The sequence below is a fragment of the Kogia breviceps genome, chromosome 4 (genome assembly GCF_026419965.1).
Source record: "Kogia breviceps isolate mKogBre1 chromosome 4, mKogBre1 haplotype 1, whole genome shotgun sequence".
Classification (NCBI taxonomy): domain Eukaryota; kingdom Metazoa; phylum Chordata; class Mammalia; order Artiodactyla; family Physeteridae; genus Kogia; species Kogia breviceps.
Genome location: NC_081313.1, coordinates 72,381,454 through 72,402,831, shown reverse-complemented (window position 1 = coordinate 72,402,831; position 21,378 = coordinate 72,381,454). Strand labels below are relative to the sequence as shown.

At 35.8% G+C, this 21,378-nt stretch overlaps 1 protein-coding gene across 1 annotated transcript in view; it reads right to left on the bottom strand.

Annotated features, from left to right (window-relative positions):
• ADGRV1 (adhesion G protein-coupled receptor V1) overlaps positions 1-21,378 on the bottom strand; it is a 558,169-nt gene that overhangs the window by 387,932 nt on the left and 148,859 nt on the right. Inside the window, exons 38-50 of the mRNA XM_067031321.1 lie at positions 21,182-21,345; positions 17,574-17,667; positions 14,398-14,476; positions 14,151-14,289; positions 13,362-13,503; positions 12,047-12,309; positions 9,742-9,917; positions 8,817-8,941; positions 5,985-6,142; positions 5,748-5,894; positions 5,289-5,396; positions 1,958-2,222; positions 1,086-1,208 (exon numbers count right to left, since the gene is read on the bottom strand). Coding sequence (XP_066887422.1) covers positions 1,086-1,208; positions 1,958-2,222; positions 5,289-5,396; positions 5,748-5,894; positions 5,985-6,142; positions 8,817-8,941; positions 9,742-9,917; positions 12,047-12,309; positions 13,362-13,503; positions 14,151-14,289; positions 14,398-14,476; positions 17,574-17,667; positions 21,182-21,345 — 1,983 coding nt within the window. The remainder of the gene's footprint in view (positions 1-1,085; positions 1,209-1,957; positions 2,223-5,288; positions 5,397-5,747; positions 5,895-5,984; positions 6,143-8,816; positions 8,942-9,741; positions 9,918-12,046; positions 12,310-13,361; positions 13,504-14,150; positions 14,290-14,397; positions 14,477-17,573; positions 17,668-21,181; positions 21,346-21,378) is intronic.

Here is a 21,378-nt window from a genome sequence, read left to right as displayed (position 1 = left end):
AAAAATGAGGTAAATAACCTCTGAGTCCTGGTCAGCAGTTGAGGTGACTGAAGGTGACAGTGCCTAAAGTTTATAACACCTGATAGAGAAAGCAGCAGTGCGGCGCCTAAGAGGAAAACCCAAGAATAGATTCCTGTATTTGTGCGAAATCCTCTACTCTTCTCAACAGCATTTCCTCTGTAGATTTTTAACTTTTGTGAATTGAACTACCCCCATGCATCAACATGTCCTCTTACTAATGTCCTCTTGATTTCAGTCCCTCACCTCTAACCACCCACAAAGCCTTCTCCATTACTCTTGCCCAGACAGCTGCAAACTGCACCCAGCATGTTCTACACACTGAAGCTAGGTGGAGTTGAAAAACACGCCTTGGATCATCACCTGCCTTTGAAATGCCTTCAAGGGTTTCTCTACCTCAGTAATGCTCAGAGTGAGTCCAAGGACCCTTAAGAGTCCTTGAGACACTCCAAGAGGTTCTGTGAGGTCAAAACGATTTCCCTAATAATACTAAGATGCTGTTTGTGTACTTCACTCTCATTCTCTCATGAGTGCACAGTGGGATCTTCCAGAGGCCAGATGACTGATATTATTGAAAAAGGCTGAATTACAGATTCAAACATGAGAATCTAACTATTAAACCAGACATTAAAGAGATTTGCAAAAACAAAAAAGCAACGAAAATCCTTCTTACAAAAGGTTTTGTTTTTAAAATTAAAACATATGGGGGCTTCCCTGGTGGCACAGTTGTTAAGAATCCGCCTGCCAATGCAGGGAACACGGGTTCGAGCCCTGGTCCAGGAAGATCCCACATGCCACGGAGCCACTAAGCACATGCACCACAACTACTGATCCTGCGCTCTAGAGCCCACAAGCCACAACTACTGAGCCCACGTGCCACAACTACTGAAGTCCGCACACCTAGAGCCTGTGCCCCACAGCAAGAGAAGCCACCGCAATGAGAAGCCTGCGCACTGCAACGAAGAGTAGCCCCCGCTCACCGCAACTAGAGAAAGTCCGTGCACAGCAACAAAGACCCAATGCAACCAAAAATAAATAAATAATTTTTTAAAAAAAAATGCCCTTACCTATTCCTGAAGCTGGTGTAAAGGAGTGGATCTTATTAACAGTAGCAAAATCCAGGGATTGAAAATATCTGAAAGAAGACTGTCCTCCCTCCCAGATGAAAATTTCAACTGAATTCTGATCACCTACAATAACAGAATAAAAGGCAAACCTGAAGGCAAAAGTTACAGAAAAAAATGACAAAATTACACAATAAAACTATAATAAAAATATTAAACTTAATTAAAGAAACAAATTTAGGACATTTCTCAGAATTCATTCAATTAAACAAAAATACAATTTAGTAGGAAACATTTTAAAAGTCTTCTTGCATTTACCACATGAAGTATACATTGATACATGGTTTAGCCATTAATCATGATCTGATATCAAAAAAGAATAGTAACAAATGTTTTATTTTGCAGGAATGTAGAAATTTTACCTATGAAAGTCCTACTAAGCAGAAAAAAGCATATTTGTATTCAGAGAACATTTTTAAATAGTCTCATCGAAAGTTGCTTGGCACTATTTATTACCACTGAAGATTATCCATGGCATCCCAAGTATAGCCATATAAAAAGTTACCTGTTTGTACCTTGGGTGTAAAAATCTTCATAATTCTTTCTACTTTACCCACCCATCCCCAATTTTATTTTAATATCTTTAAAGTAGTGGTTAGGAACACCCACAGGTATGGATGTAACACTTAAAATGTTTTTCTTTTTTCCCAAAATCCATCTGTTAGCTGACAATCAATACTTAGATCCATCAAGAAACATACTGTGGATTAGCTAAAAAGTTATTACAAGAGCATTTTCATATGAATATAAAATGAATGGAAGATAATTTCGATAACAACTATGTATGCATTGCAAACACTAGTAAATCGTCTTACCTGGAAAGACAGTTTTGGCAAAAATTAAGTAAATATCATCTCCCGAAGTCAAGGCTTCCACTTGTGTTGTTCCACTGATGGGAACGTCTTGAAAGTTAATAAACTCATTTCCAGACCACCTGAGTAAAGGGGAGTTTGACCTGGCATTAGCCTGAGAAATGGCTAAGAACATAGCACCTCCTCTGGTGAATGAGGCCATGCTCAGCACACCTCGGACAGGGAGTGTCTGATGCAACACAAAGCTTCCTCCGTTCCATCTGAAGACCTGCAGGGAATGTTCAAACACAAAACACTCATGACTAGGAATTCAGCACTTGTGAGAATTTAGCCAATATCACATGTTTACTCTCCTAGACCCCTTAATTTAGTCAGGAAGATACTTTCATAAATGAGAAAATATCAAAACTGATCCACTCTCATTGCTCTCTCCCTCTTTTTTATCTGTGTGCGTATGTGTGTGTGCCTGAGTACACACACACAGAATGAAAGAGAAGTTATCTGAAAATAAATCAATTTCAAATATACATCTGGGCAGGGGTGGGTGACAGCAAGAGAAGGGGAAGCCAAAAATAGGAGAACATTTATTTAAATATGAAAAATTCAGAGAGAGATAAGAAACTTTCTAATGCTGTATTATCATTACCCACTGCTCAAGCAATAGAATATAAAGAAAAAGACCTAAACTTTTTAGTCCTGAAGGTGGCACTGCATACAAGGTTTCAGGTGAGTGTTCATGTATTTTAAACTGAAAGAAAACCCTGAATCTACCTGATTTCTTATGCCATCTGGTCAATTTCACAAAGAATTATATTTATTCAGTAAAAACTGGGAATCTTATATAAGCCAAGCATTATGCAAGAAGTTAGGGACAGAAACACTTCTTCCTTTATGGATCTTATTGACTACTAGGGAAAGGCAAACAATAAATACATCAATCATTAAATAAATGTATGACTACTAAACTGAGACAAGTACTCAACAATTAGGAAGGTATGATAGAGAATTATGAATGTCCTAGGAAATAAAATTAGAAAGAATGACATGACGAAGTTTCTAAGGAAGAAAAAGTTTGTCATAACCTGAATGAAGACTGGTGCAGCTGGAATGCAGTTGACAGCACTGGGGGAATGAAGATAATACTGGAGAGGTACGATCACGAGGCACCTTTTGTTAAAGTGCCCATATAATTTAACACAGGGATGCTTTAGAGTGAAAGAGACAATCTTAATCATTGTACGACAACAGGCACAACCCAGCACTGCACTGGGCAAATAAGAACATATGGTTATCCTATTTATAGCCCATATTAAATAATTTAGAAGTTATTCCAAACATAATTGGAAATCATTGAATAATTTTAAAATGAGGAGCAACGTGAATTAATATTTTTAAAAGACTACTCCAGCTACTTGAAACATGGATCTGAGGAGATCAGAGAAGTTTGGAGACCAGCTAGAAGACTATTCTACTAGTACGGTGAGAAGTGATGGGGACCTGGATTAGGGAAAAAGAAGCAGAGGTGGAAAGAAACATCTGTACTCAAAATAGTATCAGGAGATATAATCAAAAACACTTAATAATAAATTAGATGGGAATGAATAATCAGCAGTAATCAAGAAAGATATGGACTTCCCTGGTGGCGCAGAGGTTAAGAATCCTCCTGCCAATACAGGGGACACGGGTTCGATCCCTAGTCCAGAAGTTCCCACATGCTGCAGAGCAACTAAGCCCGTGCGCCGCAACTACTGAGCCTGTGCCCTACAGCCCGTGAGCCACAACTACTGAGCGCGCTTGCTGCAACTACTGAAGCCTGCACGCCCATAGCCCATGCTCCACGACAAGAGAAGCCAGTGCAATGAGAAGCCTGTGCACCGCAACAAAGAGTAGCCCCAGCTCACCTCAACTAGAGAAAGTCCACATGCAGCAACAAAGACCCAATGCAGCCAAAAATAAATAAATAAATATTTTTTTAAAAAGATACAACCCAGCACTCTATCTTGAGCAACTGCATTTATGAGGTTATTATTTCCCGAGATGAAAGCAAACACTTGAAACAAGTTTCATAGAGAAAATCTACAGTTTAGTTTGAGATATGTTAAATCTTAGATACTGAGAATATATTTAAGTGTACATGCCAACAGGCAGTTAGACACGAAATCTAGAATACACAGGAAAGGCTACTGATAAATTTGGAAGACAGTCTATAGTTGCTATTTAAAGCCATAGGATTGATAAAAGTACTCAGAGTGAAGAGAAAGAAAAAAGAAATGTGAACCAAAACTGAACCTGAAAAACTTCAAGATATCTAAGTTCAGAAAAGGGAGAAGGAAGTGGCATTGGAGATAGAGGAGACACAGAAAGACAGAATGAAAATCTGTGTGGTAGTTCAAAAATCAAGAGAAGAGATGGTTTAAATTTGAGGATGAGGCGACTGTCAAGTGCAGATGGGAAGGAACGCAAAATAATGACAGAAAAAAAACCCACTGTATTTGCAACCCAGGTGTCACTGGTGACCATGAACAAGTTTGCAAAGCAAGTAGATAATTCTTTCAGGGTATCGATATAGAGGGGAGAAAAGAAATGAAGCAGGAAGTAAAGGGGGTTAAGATCAGAAGAGAAATCACTTTTTAAGCTTGGAAATCCTGCAGTTATGCTGACTGTAATAATCCTACAGAGAGAGAGATGCTAGTTACGCTGGCACTAGAGGGAATAACTGACCCTTATGAAGGCAAGAGAGGAGCCTATGTGAGGCGCCTGTCTTTTATAGAAGAAACACTTCTGCCATTGTAACAGGAGGCAGAAATAAGCCTGGTTTTCAAGACAGTTTCTGAATTTGGTGTTGGGAAGATGAGTAATCCCCTTTCTGGTAGCCTTCATTTCAACAAAGTCATGAGCTGAAAATGAAGAGATGAGAAGCAGTTATGGGAATCTGAGGAATGACGAAAATTATCAAATAAATATTAAGACACTGTGATATAGTTTACTAGACAAATACGGGATTTCTGGAGTGATGTTCTGTGTCCATCTGGCAATGTTAATCATGAATTTTCAGTGATACCATCTATCCAGTTGTGTGATTTTTCTCCATGTTTTCCAATGCAATTAAATTCTAATTAAATGTTCATGCTTATTATTACACTTGCTCTGGTTCTTGAAGACAATATTCAAAACTCTTTCATTTAAAAATTAACTATGACTAATCAATATCTATATTCTTTTTATTACTTTACCATAATCAAATTATGGTTTTCTTTTATACTAAACCTACAGACTATATCTTTGATGTGCTTCAATTATGGTATTAAAAAAATTCATTTTAAAAGAATCAAACCTGAGTTAATTCAGAATCATCACTTTGACTTGCAACAATTACATAATCTTGACTGTCTGAAGTAAAATATCTTACTTGAGAACTTTCTGAAATAGTGATTGTTTGTACCTGCAAGGAAGACAGAACAGTGAGAATAAAAATTTAAAGGAAAATTTAACTAAGAAAAACTCTGAATTACAGTAATAGTCTGAGTAAATATTTGAAGTTCAAAACTTGAAAAATCATTCTGATCCCTAGGTATGCATATCCAGATGTCATTTCTAGAAAGACCAAAATATCCCTGGATTAAGACACCTTGCTAAAATGTGTATCAATTTGCCAAAAACCCCTTATCACATTAACATAGAACATACACTATCTTCTATTTAGAAGATATCTATCTTCTATCTTCTCAATCTCACGAATCAGATTTTTCTTTTAAATAAAGCAATCTACAAAAAAAGTGAAGTGTTTTTTTACCAGGAATAATTTGAATCCAGATGTGAATGTATACACACTGTTAACAGAAGACTTTTCTTCATTTCTTTCTTCATGAGTAATCACAAAGTAAGGGGAAAGACCCATACTAAAGGCCTCACAAGTTTTAGGATTTTCTATATGTAAATCCTAGGAAACAAGGAATAACAGTAATTCATAGGGCATCCAAAATCTATATGTACATTATAGTTTGTGTACCATAAAATAAGTGATGTTTACCTCAAGTGGAACAAAAATCCCTTGCCATCGGTAAAGAGTAGAAGACAATTTTCTTAACATTATACCATATACTGAATCTTCCAAAGTAAAGAAACACCAGCCAGAAGCCGATGCATCCAAAAAACTTTGAAATATAGAAAACTTAACATCCATTCCCCCTGAAAAACATAAATCGTGATTTGCTTGTGTAAAATCCCCTCCAAACTTTATCTATTCTGTTTATTGTTTAAATAGTGAAACTAGTGAGTTTGTAACTAGAAGTGAAAATGCTCCCATGGTAAGTGTATATGTACAAGAAAGACAGAGAAGAGACAAACTAGAGAACTTCAAAATAGATAGTAACTAAAAATATCAACACCCAAAGACAAGAAAAATTGTTAATACTGTGCTCTAAACCCACAAAGACTTTTCCAGGGTATATTTATAAATAAATACTGAGTTTATACTTTAAAAGGAAATATATTCAGTATGATTTTTATCAGCTTTCATAAAGATGATGAAAATATAACAGAGAAATTTAGAAATAATAAACTCCTTTTATGGAAACATGCTACATGATAGGTTTTTAAAACTTACACTATTAATTTGAAACTATCCCCATCCAATGATTTCTAACTTTACATGTTGTATATTTTAAGAAGGCCAAAGCAGATTCACCTACTACAAGTAGCTATCGAGTTTTATCAGCCTGCTATAACAGGTACATGTCCTAAAATTCTGTGCTACAATTAAACAAAGACAGAAACAAAAAATTCCTGCTTAATGAAGAATACCTTTAAAATACCTTGTGTGTTCTATTATCATGACAGTTTCCCATAGAAAGTTAGTTCTTTTTAAACTTTAGTTAATGGTGTGAACATGATGCACCAAGAACAAATGTCAAAGTTGAAACCTAGGCTCCTTGTAAATAATTGATCATTTTTATATTACCGGTTGATGAAGGCATAATGTCAGTGCCTTTTATGTACTATCCATTGGTGATATCCTTTCCTAGAAATCCAATATTTTAGATTCCTGCTTTGCCACCTTTTAAAGGCACACTATAGCTTTTGCATTAAGAGTCTGAATGTTTTGCACTGAAGTCGACCACATGGTCAAATCCTCCCCTACAGTAATTCCGGAAGATGGTGAATGAAGAATAAACAATGCCTGCTGACATTTAAGAACCTCCAATACATACTCACACAAGCACTTCCACAAAACACATGCAGAGCCCAAACTATAACGAGATAACTCTGAATTAGAAACCATACTCTTTCTTTTTTGGATCCCATCTCTTCCTGGCTTCCAGGACATTGTCCCACTATTAATTATCCCTTCTCTTCTAAATATTCAGTCCTTCTCTACTTACCAGGCCTTTTCCATCAGCATTTACACATGCTTAGGTCTCTTCAAACTAAACAAATAAATAAAAACCCTGACTCCTACACCCCATCACTACTCTTACTAGATCCTACCCTTCTCGGCCAAACTTCTTGAACTAGTTGTACATATTTGAGGCCTGCATTCTCTCACTTCCACTCAAAATGTTATTCAGTCCACATCCCTCTATACAAATAACTCTTGTGATTTTATGTCTTCTACATTGCTAATGACGATGAGTATTTTTTCAGTTCTCATCTTACTGGACTTCTCACCAGCAACTGACACGATTTACCACTCCTTTCTTAAAATGCTCTTTCACTGCTGCCTGCAATCCTGCATTCCCCTGGGTTTCTCACCAGGTCTCTGAAGTCCCCTTCTCCTCTCCCTAGTCATTCAATTTGACTCAGTCTGAGTCCTCTTCCCTTCTCTATCTTCATCCTCGCTTTCCAGGTTTTTATGTCAACTTCCATGACTTTAAAGACAATATGCATGCTAAAGGTTCCCAAATTTATCTCTCCAGCAGAGATCTTCTCTTGAGTCTAGAGAAATTTCTTCTAAAAAGTTAACTCAAATGCAAATATTTCACTCCCCTCACCAAAGTAACACCTTGTTTCCATTAGGCACTCCCTTTCTTACTGAAAGGCATGAATCTCCATCCAACTACACAAACTAGAAACGTAAGAGTCATCTCAGGTACCTTCTTCACATCCAGTCCATCACCCAGTCCAAGCTACCATCATCTGTTGCCCTTTTGTTTGTCTCCCTTCATCTTCTAATTTCTCCTGTGCCTACCCATTCTTTACCTGGCACCAAGAATGATACCTTCAAAATGCAAATGTGATCAGACCACCCCACATCTATACATGGGAACCCTCCCTCATGCCTAGACCACTCAGAGACTTTCCATAACCCTAAGATAAAGACTAATGTATGTGATATATTCTTCAGGTTCTTCAATGATCTAGTCTTATCTAGCTCTCCAAACTCAGCACTCCCTCTTATTTCTAAACCCAGTGCCCACTCTTCAGTTCTTCTCTTATACGCTCTAGACTTCTGCCTTGATAGCTTCCCGCTTTCTCTTCTATGTTCCTCCAACTCAAGTCTTTGCATAATCCCTACTCATCATTAAGTCTTAGTTCAAACAATGATTCCCCTCGGAAGCATTCCCTTATGTTCTCACAACACTTAGAACTTCACCTTTAAAACATTTATTATAGCTCAAACTACACATTGATTTTTACTTATTTATTTCTGTCTCCCCCTAAATTCTAAGTTCCATGAGTTCAGTACCATGCCTGTCACAGGATAGGCACTCAATAAATATCTGTGAATGCAGTAAAAGAATTAGATATCTGTTCTCCATTTTCAACAGATCTGTAAGATACAATTCATGGGGGAAAATGTAAATCTTATACATGCAATCTTTCTTGGTTATAGAATTTTGTTTTTATAAGAAACTAAACGTACTCATGCCAAAGGCTGTTTCAGAAATTGTCTCCCACTCCACACTCACAGCTAAATCAATGCCATTAGTACGTGACACATTTAAATATACAGTCCTGTTGGCTTCTTCAGTGTCTATAGAGGTGGCTCTAAAAGAAACAAACAGTTGCAGAAAGCAGAAAAAGCATGTAATTTCTACATGTTAAATACCTATATCACATTGCTAGTATATACTTAATACGCTTTTAAATTTACGCAAGTCAAGGTGACATCCATCCACAAATTTTATACAGGAGGAAGGCTAGACTCTAGAGCTCAAAAATATTCATTTATGAAGACATTTAAAAAGCACTATTATGTGATATTATGATAGTAAGAAAATACTGAGGGTCAGTAACTTCACACTACATATTCTAAAATAAATAAAGTTTTATCATTCTTAAGTTTCTTCTCCATAAACTAAAAACATTTTACAGAAAAAAAATGAATCAGAAAATTCTTGACATATTAATAAAACTAGATCTATTAAAATATTTCTAAGATATAAAAAAACACAAATATTTGTCAGTTTCCAGAGGGAATTTTTAGACTACAATCATGTTAATATATGTTTGAAGAGTCATTCATTTGGTTTGAGCAGCTAAATATTAAGTTAAACTATTTCTTGCTGTTTATTATTACTGAAAACACAAAATAGTTCTTTTACCTGAAAGTGTAGATTCTGAGAAAATAAGAATTCTAATGACACCATTGTACAGCACATGATTAGGTTTTTGATGCTCCCTGTTATGAGAGTGCATATGGCCTCTCTCGATCTATCTGCTAGAGCTCATTTTAAAAGTCCCCATTAAGAGAGTCAGAGATCAATTTTCTTCTGCACTTTCTTTACATCAAAAGTTATTTCCTACTTAGCTTCAGCAGTGACAATTTCCTTACGAATAAATTATACCTATTTGCAACTGCAGAGATACTGAATAGCCCCAAAGGGGCCTGGTTTTGCAAAACTGTTATCAGGGTTTGAACCTGGGCCCCCAGTCTAGCACCTCCAGTCGGATTAAACAAGGTACAGACAAAATGCTCATCCATCTCTGGTTCAGTGTCCAATATGGCTGATATGTGTAGGGCCTGAAAACACAATCAAAAGATAAAGTTACTAGAATTCAGCAACACACATACAGAGTAATTTGCTAAACATTTATGACAACAAAATAGTATTTTTGGAAAACAGTACCTCTTTTTTATTTTAATACTGATCCTTATAAAGTAATAGTTACAACTGTTTCAAGTTACAACTTTCATCAACACTGTGACACAGTCTAACTGAAATGTCTAAAAATAAAATTGATGGCATTTGAAAACATCACTGAGATTAAAAAATTAAATTTAGATCTTCATTTTTGCTACTTCTTTATCCTGCCCTGGCTACATAAATGCATTAAGTCTCTTTCTAGCCTAGAATTCACTCTTAAAAAGTAGTTATAGCCACAGCAGGCACAAATCAGAAACAACCCACCTGTTTATCAACAGACGAATGGATAAACAAAAAGTGGTCTATTTAATAAAATGCTACTGAGCAATAAAAAAAGAACCAACTACTCATGTGTGCAACCAAAAATGATGTTGACCAAAAGAAGTCAGACACAAAAAGAATACATACTGTATGGTTCTATTTATAAGAAGTTCAAGAATTAGCAAATGAGTCTTCAGTGACAGAAACCAGAAAGCACTTTCCTCTGGGGAGTGTAAGGGACAAGAAGGAAACTTCTGTGTGATGGTTTGTTTAATGTTTAATATACTAATCCAAGAGGTTGTTACACTGGTGTATACATATTTTTAAAGTCACTGAGCCATACGTTTAAGATTTTTATATTTTACTGTTTATACCTCAGAATAAAAACATGTGGAGAAACAGATAATTATGTGGGTGAGAGAAAAATCGATTTAATCCAATTTGCTCTAAAATTTAATTTCCCTAATGAACCGAAAGGTCTTTAAACGCAGTTTGAAAAAGAGTCTTTTAAGGAAAAAAACACAATAGAAATATAATAAATTTAAAATATACAAAAAATTAAATGAAATAAAATTTAAAACATTTTTAAAAAGAAAGGCATGTGAATGTAAAAAAATAGCAAATTCATAAAATACTTCAAATTTGAATTCTTTTTATATATATATCAAGATGTAAGTGTCCTTGAATAAATCAATTAAAGGTTCTAAATTTCCAGAAACATGAAAAACTTAGACACGCAAATGAATATGAATTCAAAAACGTACTGAAGTTTATACAAACTGATCATAAATAAAATTAATAATTAGGTGGACTGTTTTCAGGGCTTCCCTGGTAGCGCAGTGGTTGGGAGTCCACCTGCCAATGCAGGGGACACGGGTTCGGGCCCCAGTCCGGGAGGATCCCACATGCCGCGGAGCGGCTGGGCCCATGAGCCATGGTCGCTGAGCCTGCGCGTCCAGAGCCTGTGCTCCGCAACAGGAGAGGCCACAACAGTGAGAGGCCCGCGTACCGTAAAAAAAAAAAAAAAAAAAAAAAAAAATTAGGTGGACTATTTTTAGATGAAATAGTTTAAAGTACATTATTTTAGAATTATACTTTATATAGTTGGCTTAAAAAATATCTTAAGCTAATACAATTAGTTATTTTAAACTTAAACTGTGTCTTAAAAATAAAATTTAGTAGCAGGAACAGAAAATTACTAATATACAGAAATAGATGTTTCAGAAGGTAAACTTCTGCAAGTATAGTTCACATTTATGATTAATCCCAAATCCAGCATTTTTCCCCCAATAAGCTATTCCTGTTTACATAGGATACCTGCTTCTCAAATAAGCAGTCTGAAGGAAGCAGTTGTTATTTTGTTTAATGAAAATGTGGCAAAAGAATGACTGGCTATGGCTTAATGACTGCAATGAATGGCTTGGAGTTTCTTTTAGTTTATGATTTATAGACAATATAAAGTGAAGTATGCCATTTAAATATACTTAACATTTAAAGCAGCAATATGCATATTTTCTTTATTATTTGCACATTCCACTACTCTATTAATGGAACAAATTTCTCCGGTTGCACTCTATGTAGACAATACAGCACTAGGGCACTTTCATGTGGTAATCTAATCACGTCTTTACCTATCACCTAAGCTGGATTATTTTTTTTCTTTCTAGGATCTAGGGTGTTCCTCCAAGAGAAAATGATTTTGTAACTATTAATCATTCATTCTCAGTAAAGGTTCATCCTGTACCTTGAAACGAACACCTTCTTCTAAAACAATATAGCCTTGGAAAGGAGTCAGATCTTTCGACTCCATTGAAGAATTCACTTCTGTCACAATGAACTGAACTGTCACAGTTCCAAACAGTCCCTGTGCAGGTTCCCGAACAATGTACAACACTGCCACACTCTCATGGATGTAGAGAGCTGTCGGTTCTCGTAGGAAAAAGTGCTCACTGTTGTTAAATGCTAGAACTCCAGGGCCATCATCATTAGCAAGGACAGTGATTAAGGCTGTCAAATAAAAATATTAAAACAATAAATGAAAATAGAATGGGTTTTAAGTAATGAGAAGCATGTGCATGTTTCATTGTAAACCAGGACAACTCTTTTCTAGATCATCTAAAAAACAAGAGAAACTTTAAAAGGCATCTAATGAAATTCCACATTCACTCATGATATAAATAAAAACACTAACAACAAACAAACAAACAAAAAACACTCAGTAATCCTGAAATAAAAGACAGCTTCCTCAACCTGATGAAGTGATATGTCTCAGAAGCCAATAGAAAGTATTAAACTTAATGTTGAAACATTAGAAGGATTCCCACTAAAAACAGAACAAGACAATGACTCCTGTCATCACTGCTACTATTCAGCATCATCCTGGAGCTAACAGGCCGGTAACAGGCATAAAAGCAATGGAAAGGAAGAGCCAACACTCGATTTTCTAGACATCATGATTGTCTTCTTAGAAAATGTAAGAGAAAAAAATTATTAGAACTATTTTAAGAGTTTAAAATATAAGGTGAATAACCTTCAGAAATCAAGAGCTTTCTATTTTCTACCACCACTACTACTAATGTTAATAATAATAATAGCCAAAACAACAACTAATACTACTGAGAACTTACAAATTGCTTAACCTATATTATTAACTCATTTAATTCTCACAATAACCCTATGGGGTTGACTATATTACCATTCTCATTTTAAGAACTGATGATTGAAGCACAGACAGGCAATCTGTGGAAGTTCACAAGTTAGGATGTGGCAGTATCGGTACTCAAAGCTAGGAAGTCTGCTTCGGAGCATGCATTCAAAGAGATTACTGTAATACCTCTATATATCAGGTATAACCATTTAAAAATATAATAAAAACAGATCTCGTTCATAATAGCAACAATACCTAGCAATCAAAGTAAAAAAGTGAGACCTACATGAAAAAAATTGTAAAATGCTAATGTGTGACTATGGCAGATGGTGTCAGTGCATCACCCATAGCCTATGGCTCACTCAGGAGTGAAGAGGTGAAAAGGAACTGTGTATAAGAAATCATCAATTACCTATTATATTTTCCCCAAGCTCCAGTCCAGGAGAAGGATTTGTTAAAATCACCTGAAATGCTTCATCTCCTTCTGGAATGTCATCATCAAGAATCATGATGTCAACATGTTTATACCTTTCTCCATTAGCAAAATGAAGAATCTGGTCAAAAAAGTAAAAGTAGCAGTATTATATTTAAATACACTTTGAGTTTTTTAAAAATGTTTGGAACTAAATACAATATACTTTTGAATGTGAACTAACCTATTTACAGGATTTTTCCCTTACTTTTTCATGATCTCTTTTTATTTAAATTGACAATATTAAGTTTAAAAAGTAGAAGTTGTGGAGGAAGAAAGGAAACATTTGACTAAGCAGTAAAAGGCATGAAGAGACAAGATAAAAAACATTTTCAAACACTAAAGGTGTTTCAGTAAAGTAAAACAAAGAAACGGAAGAGTTAACATTTTCAAGAAGCGTAAGAAACACTATGGGAAGGTCATCTAATGATATAAATTGTTTAACACAATAATGTGTGTTCTCCAGTATCAAATACTGCAATAAGATAGTAAATTAATAAGAAGTGGGTATCAAATATTACAATAAAATAATGAATGAAGTAAAATACAGAAGAATCTTTAAAACAGTACTGAAAGTTTAATTTATACAATTTACCAAAATAGTGAAGAGAGCTATTCCACCATGTGGAAATCTTCTTTCCTAGTTTACTATGGAATATACAGTAGTTTATTATTTCAAGATTAACTTATTTACAGGGCCTAAATCACTATAATTCTCAATGAGTTCACCATTGGGGTAAAGACGTAATCCAGCCCCAGCTGTGCTTCCAAATTCTGGGCATACACAAACAAGGAAACGTGGCCAAGAGTCCCTTTGCTCCTCTGGGCTACCAATGTTAAACTTCTTTGGGTTTCGTTTACTTCAAATCTATAATAAAGAGAATACATTCATTTTTCCTTATAAGCTTTTATTCAGTAAGTAGATAGTAGAGAATCTGAAACTCAGAAAAGGGCTCTTACGCAGCCTGAGGTTTACCTGCTCTGTTGCCACTCAATTATGCCTCGAGCACCATCATTGGCATCAATAATAATTTGTGCAGTCAAGCCCTCTGAATCTGAAAAAGCACAGAAACATACCTTTAAGTAAATGTAAGTAGTTAAAAAGAGAATTAGTTGATATAGAATTTAAAGACCTTTGGTATTATATAATTCCTAATATAGAGGTATTGCCAACATTACTCAAAAGATGTTTAAGAAAATAAGACATAAATACTTATAACATATGAATGAGGAAACTTTTGCTAGCAAGAATCACTGACTTACAGAAATCTAATCAACTGAGAACAGTATAAAATAAGCAACTGAAGTTACGGTTAATTTCTATTATTTTAATCCATTTCAAGAGGAAAGGAAAATGGGGATAGTTGCAAGGAGTAGAAAGAGGAGGGAAAAAAATGGGAAGAGAAAGGCAGGATGTGCTGCAGAGAAAAATACAGGTGTGAAAAAGAGACAGAGAGATACAGGGATACAAACAGAAGTTGAGAAGGTAGGAAAGATGGGGGAAGGTTAGGTGGAATAAAGACTAAGCTTAAAGTAAATTTCTCTTATCCCTTTTTATTCTGTATTCTGTCCACCAAGCTCAGTATGTTACCAATATCCATTATTCAGTCTTGAAATAGTAACTAACCCTGTTACTGTTTTGTTCTGTTCTTTAATATGTTCATCCTTTATCTTTTACATTTCAGAAGGTCCACCTTACTCTCGGATATGTATGACAGCTATCTGGGTGAAGAATGGGTAAGGAAAGTGGAATTCTCTCTGAGTGAAGGGATCAACAATGTTGAAGAAAGAAAGTAAAATCAGGATTTATGCCCATCAAGCTAGAAGTTACAGAGCACAAGCCCAGCCCCACCAATTCCTAGCTGTGTGACTTCGGCATGGTACTTAGCTCATCTCCCCCATCTATAAAATGGGCAAACATAAGGAATAATGGTACTAATATACAAAGCACTTGAAACAGGAGCATTAGAAAGCACTTATCAAAAGTTAACCTATTCAAATTACCTCTGAGTATAAGGAAATATGATGTACTCTGTCAGTTTTCTTAGTGTGAACAATAATTAACTTGTAATAATTGCTTGATGTAAAGAGCCTAGTTGTTGGAATCATATATTTCTTTTGCATAAAAATGGAAACTTTCCAAGTAATAATACAATAATATGTTAAAAACTGATTATTCCCTTTTGCTATTTTCAAAGTTGTCATACTGAGCCTCAGAAGTGAGTGAGGAACTCCCATTCCTCAGGCCCCTGCTCTGGGCCATGCTTCTCCCCCTTTAACTCAGACTAATTTTCCCTCTGCCCAGAGCACCTTATAACTCAGGGGTCCCCAACCCCCAGGCCACAGACTAGTAGCAGTCTGTGGCCTGTTAGAAACCAGGCCACATAGCAGGAGGTGAGCGGCAGGCAGGTAAGCGAGTGAAGCTTCATCTGTATTTACAGCCGCTCCCCGACGCTCGCATTACCGCCTGAGCTCCGCCTCCTGTCAGATCAGCAGTGGCATCAGATTCTCATAGGAACACAAGCCCTACTATAAACTACGCATGAGAGGGATATAGGTTGTGCACTCCTTGTGAGAATCTAATGCCTGATGATCCGAGGTGGAGCTGAGGCAGTGATGCTAGTGCTGGGGAGTGGCTGCAAATACAGATTATCATTAGCAGAGAGGTTTAACTGCACAGAGACCATAATAAATCAATTGCTTGCAGACTCTTATCAAAACCCTATCAGTTAAAGAAGATGTGGCACATATATACAACGGAATATTACTCAGCCATAAAAAGAAACGAAATTGAGTTATTTATAGTGAGGTGGATGGACCTAGAGACTATCATACAGAGTGAAGTAAGTCAGAAAGAGAAAAACAAATACCATATGCTAACATATATATGGAATCTTAAAAAAAAAAAAAGTGGTTCTGAAGAACCTTGGGGCAGGACAGGAATAAAGACGCAGATGTAGAGAATGGACTTCAGGACACGAGGAGGGGGAAGGGTAAGCTGGGACAAAGTAAGAGAGTGACATGGACATATATACACTACCAAATGTAAAATAGCTAGTGGGAAGCAGCCACATAGCACAGGGAGATCAGCTCGGTGCTCTGTGACCACCTAGAGGGGTGGGATAGGGAGGATGGGAGGGAGACACGAGAGGGAGGAGATATGGGAATATATGTATATGTATAGCTGATTCATTGTGTTATAAAGCAGAAACTAACACACCATTGTAAAGCAATTATACTCCAATAAAAGATGTAAAAAAAGGAAAAAACCCCTATCAATGAGTGGCAAGTGAAACAAGCTCAGGGCTTCCACTGATTCTGCATTATGGTGAGTTGTATAATTATTTCATTATATATTACAATGTAATAATAATAGAAATAAAGTGCACAATAAATGTAATACCCTTGAATCATCCCAAAACCATCCCCACTGCCGCCCTGGTCCTTGGAAAAATTATCTTCCACAAAACTGGTCCCTGTTGCCAAAAAGGTTGGGGACTGCTGTTCTAACCAAGGGATGGGGAGCAGGCTATTTCAGGGCAACTCACCACCAACCCCCACTAGACCGTCACACCTAAAACTTGCAGACAAAATTTCCGATATCAAATGTCTAAATCGTAAGCAAGAGTTTGTGTTTTAATAATAGGAATATATCTTTTTAAAGTAATCTATATAAAGTTGTACTAAGGTTCAAGTTTTACCTTTCAGTCTGTAATGAATTAACTGAGTCTTTTCTAAAGCATGAAAAGAAAGAGATAAAAAGTCAAAAAAGAAGCAGAGAACACAGCAAACGAACACCCTACTTAATCTAAGAGACAATAAAAACATCTGTGAGTTTGAAAATAGCAAATTAAATTTTAAAAGGAAAATGACATCGTAAGAACTAATTCTATTTTGAAGATTACAAATTTGGTTATAAAATAACTGTAATGTTTAAAAGGCATCACACAGTTTTTAAATGTCTTTATGCTGTCCAATGTACAAAGCTACAATATATGATGATCTTTAAATTTAAATAAATCTAAAAGCTCACATATTTACACATATAGCTGAGATTAGCAAACTTCACAATGATCACTTCTGATTAAAAATGAAGAAACTTTACTTCGTTTGCAGTGAATAAACAGAAACAAACAAAAAAGCCCATCATACCTAGTCTAGGAGGAAATGAAGTTAAAGGAGCCATGATAAGTTCCACATAAGTTAAATTCACAAGGAAATATTCTTCTAGTTCTGGTACATCGTCCTGCAAAAATTACACCCATTAAATTATCTATAATTATGCTCTCAAATTAATTACCTTGCAAGCTGTTTTTAAAAATTATCTTTTAAATATAAATATATATATTTAAATAGTACACAGAAAACAAAATGTAAACATAGAGTAGAAAAGATTTAAATCAGAAAAAATAAACATGTCTTGGCAATGATTTTTTTGGATTTAACACTAAAAGCAAAAGCAATGAAGGCAAAAATAAACAAGTGGGACTTATCAAACTGAAAAACTTCTGCACAGCAAAAGAAAACATCCACAAAAGAAAAGGCGACCTATGGAATGGGAGAAAATATTTGCAAATCATACATATCCAAAATATATCTAAAAAAGTCATACAACTCAATAGCAAAACAACAAATAATCTGATTTAAAATGAAGAGGGACAGAATAGAAATTTTTCCAAGGAGGAAATTCAAACGGCCGACCTGTACATTAAAAGGTGCTCAACATCACTAATCCTCATAGAAATGCAAGACATCGCCTTACATTTATTAGCATGGCTATTATCAAAAAGCCAAGAGGTAAGTGTTGGTGAGAATGTGGAAAAAGAAGAACCCTTCACACTGTTGGTGGGAATGTAAACTGGTACAGCCACTGTGCAAAATAATATGAAGGTTCCTCAGAAACTTAAAAATAGAACTACCAGCAATCCCACACCTGGGTATTTATCCAAAGGAAATGAAAACAAAATAGTGAAGCAGTATCTGCACTCCCATGTTCACTGCAGCATTATTCACGGCAGCAAAGTTATGGAAAATACCCAAGTGTCCGTCAACCGATGAATGGATAAGATGTGGTATATATATAAAATGGAATATTATTCTGCCACAAGAAAGAAGGAAATCCTTCCATTTTTGACAACACGGATGGACCCTGAGGGCATCATGCTAAGGAAAATAAGCCAGACAGAGGAAGACATACTGCATGGCATAACTTATGTGTGGAATCTAAAAAAAAAGTCATACGTGTAAAAACAGAGCATAGAAAACTGGTTTCCAGTGGCTGGGCTGGGGTTGCAGGGGGAATAGGGAGGGATTGGTAAAAGAGTACAAACTCAGCTATAAGATGAGTAAGGTCTGAGGATCTAAGGTAAAACATGGTGACTATAGTTGACAACACTGTACTGTATAATTCAAATTTGCTGGGACAATAGAACTTAAATGTTCTCACACACAGAAAAGATAATTACATGAGGTGATGGATGTGTTAATTAACTAGGGAATTCTTTAACTAGGGGAATTCTTTCACAATGTAAACATATATCAAATCAACAGAATATACACTTCAAATATCTTATAATTTTATACATTTTTTTAGATTCTACATAAGTTTACCATATAGTACTGGTTAATTATACTTCAGTAAAGCTGAAATTTTTAAAGAAACATAAAATTATTAAACTTATACCTGGTTGTATAGGTTATTAGGTTGAACCACATGAAACTGCTAATATTATATCATTTTTTACCTGGACTAATATAATATGTAAAACAATTATATATACAAACGTAGTATACCTTAAATATAATAAGAGCTAAATATTTTAAATTACCTTAATATCCAATGATTAGAATGAGGAATAGAATAATACTATGGGAAAAATATAGGCTTTGCAATCAGAGACAAATTTCTGTAATTTTAGGTGAGCTACTTAAATTTTATGGCTTCAATTCTGGCATCTTTATAATGAGGGAAGTAACTGCTACATTGGGGATTGTAATAATGATTAAAAATAATGTGTATGGAGTACCTGGCCTAGAGAGAGTCCCTACAAAGTGACAGATATTTGTGATGGTTAATTTTTTTTTTTTTTTTTTTTGCAGTACGCGGGCCTCTCACTATTGTGGTCTCTCCCTTTGCGGAGCACAGGCTCCGGACGCGCAGGCTCAGCGGCCATGGCTCACGGGCCCAGCCGCTCCACGGCATGTGGGATCTTCCCGGACCGGGGCACGAACCCGTGTCCCCTTCATCGGCAGGCGGACTCAACCACGGTGCCACCAGGGAAGCCCTTGTGATGGCTAATTTTAATACAATATTACTATTAATCACTAATAAGGCACTTGCTCAAAACATGAGGATGAGCAAAACCCACATCAGTAGTAACCAGACAGCCAACAATATTGTGACATAGAAACCCAATGTATATATATGAATATATAATATCAGTACATACACCTCTCTCTTCATTGTATTTAATGGAGATATGTTGGCATGTGAAAAAATAAGAAAATGAAGGTCACAGTTTCTATCTTCTGTAATACAGGGACCAATGTGAGTTACAGAATCAGCGATGTAAAAGGGACTGTCCCCCCACCTACCCGCACTGTTCCCCACCTCCATGCAACAACTCTCCCCTATCATGCCCCAGGCTGGCTTATTTCTGTAAATACGGTCTTGCAGTCTCTTAATCTTGTGCTACTCTGAGAACAGAAACGACTGGGGAGAAACAAAAACCTGGGGAGAAAAAAGGAAACTTTGAAACCTTGTGTTCATAAAACAAGACTGTAAACCAGACCTCTGAAGTTGGCTATATATTTTCTGCTTTAAAAACTGACGTATCTAAGGAATAATCCATTTATTTGTATTCAATTACATTAACAGATTATATACTTGGAAGAATACTTACCTTAAAGTTTTATCAAATCTTGTGCTGTATGTCACGTACTGAAATAACACTACTCTTCATCTTACGGCTTTAGAGTTCTCATACTACTATATTAGGTCACAGTGCCACAGTGATCAACAAAATAAGAATTACTGATTTCAGATGGTAGATGGTTTACAGTACTTATAATTTTGTAAAAGTAAAAGGCCTCTGAGAAAATTAAAACTTTAAAAAATAGAACCCCAAAATACATAGCAACTGAAAATTTTTTTTTAAGGCCATATTCATTCTCTCTCTTTCTCCCTTCCCCTACCCCTCCACCCCACACACCACGTCCTACCCTCACCATATGTACTATTTTCATAAACTTCTTGGAAATGAATTTAGGTAGTTGAAACACTAAGTCCCAAAACAACACAAGATTTCCCAACATGAAAAATCATTTAAAACACAATTTCAGTCAGAAATGACTACTTTAAGTTTGACCATAATCACGTTTTATACCATCAGCCTCTAGTGAGTTTCTCACTATCTCTAATTTAACCGGTCCTAACAACTAAGTCGCTGACCTACACAGCTTTGCTGGTCCAATGAATCCTTTGGAGTAATCAAAATGCTCCTTTGGAATCTCTTAGGCCAATGACATCTTAAACAGGACTGACCTAAGGAAATTTTCTTTATCACAAGTTGTTTCTGTGATAAAATATACAACAGACCAGCCTACCTAGACACGAACAGAATCCCCGATGTGATTTAAAAAAAAAAAAAAAGTCACAAAAAGAAATAAGCTGATTTAAAGACACCAGAACATTTAATCAACTTCTACTTTTTATCTGGTTATTCGCGTTTAATACAGTAATAGCAAAATAAGCATTTTACCTCAAGTATAGTAATGTTGATGGCTGCTGCTGTTGCCCCTTCTTCTAAAATCAGAAAGCCAATTACTGGGACAAAGTCAACATTTGGCTCAGCTAGGTTTCCTTCTGTTTGGTTCTTTAGACTCAACATTCCAGGAACTGTGGTATATGTGACATTAATGGCTCCTAATTGAATTGGATGGGAAGGGATTTTAAAAT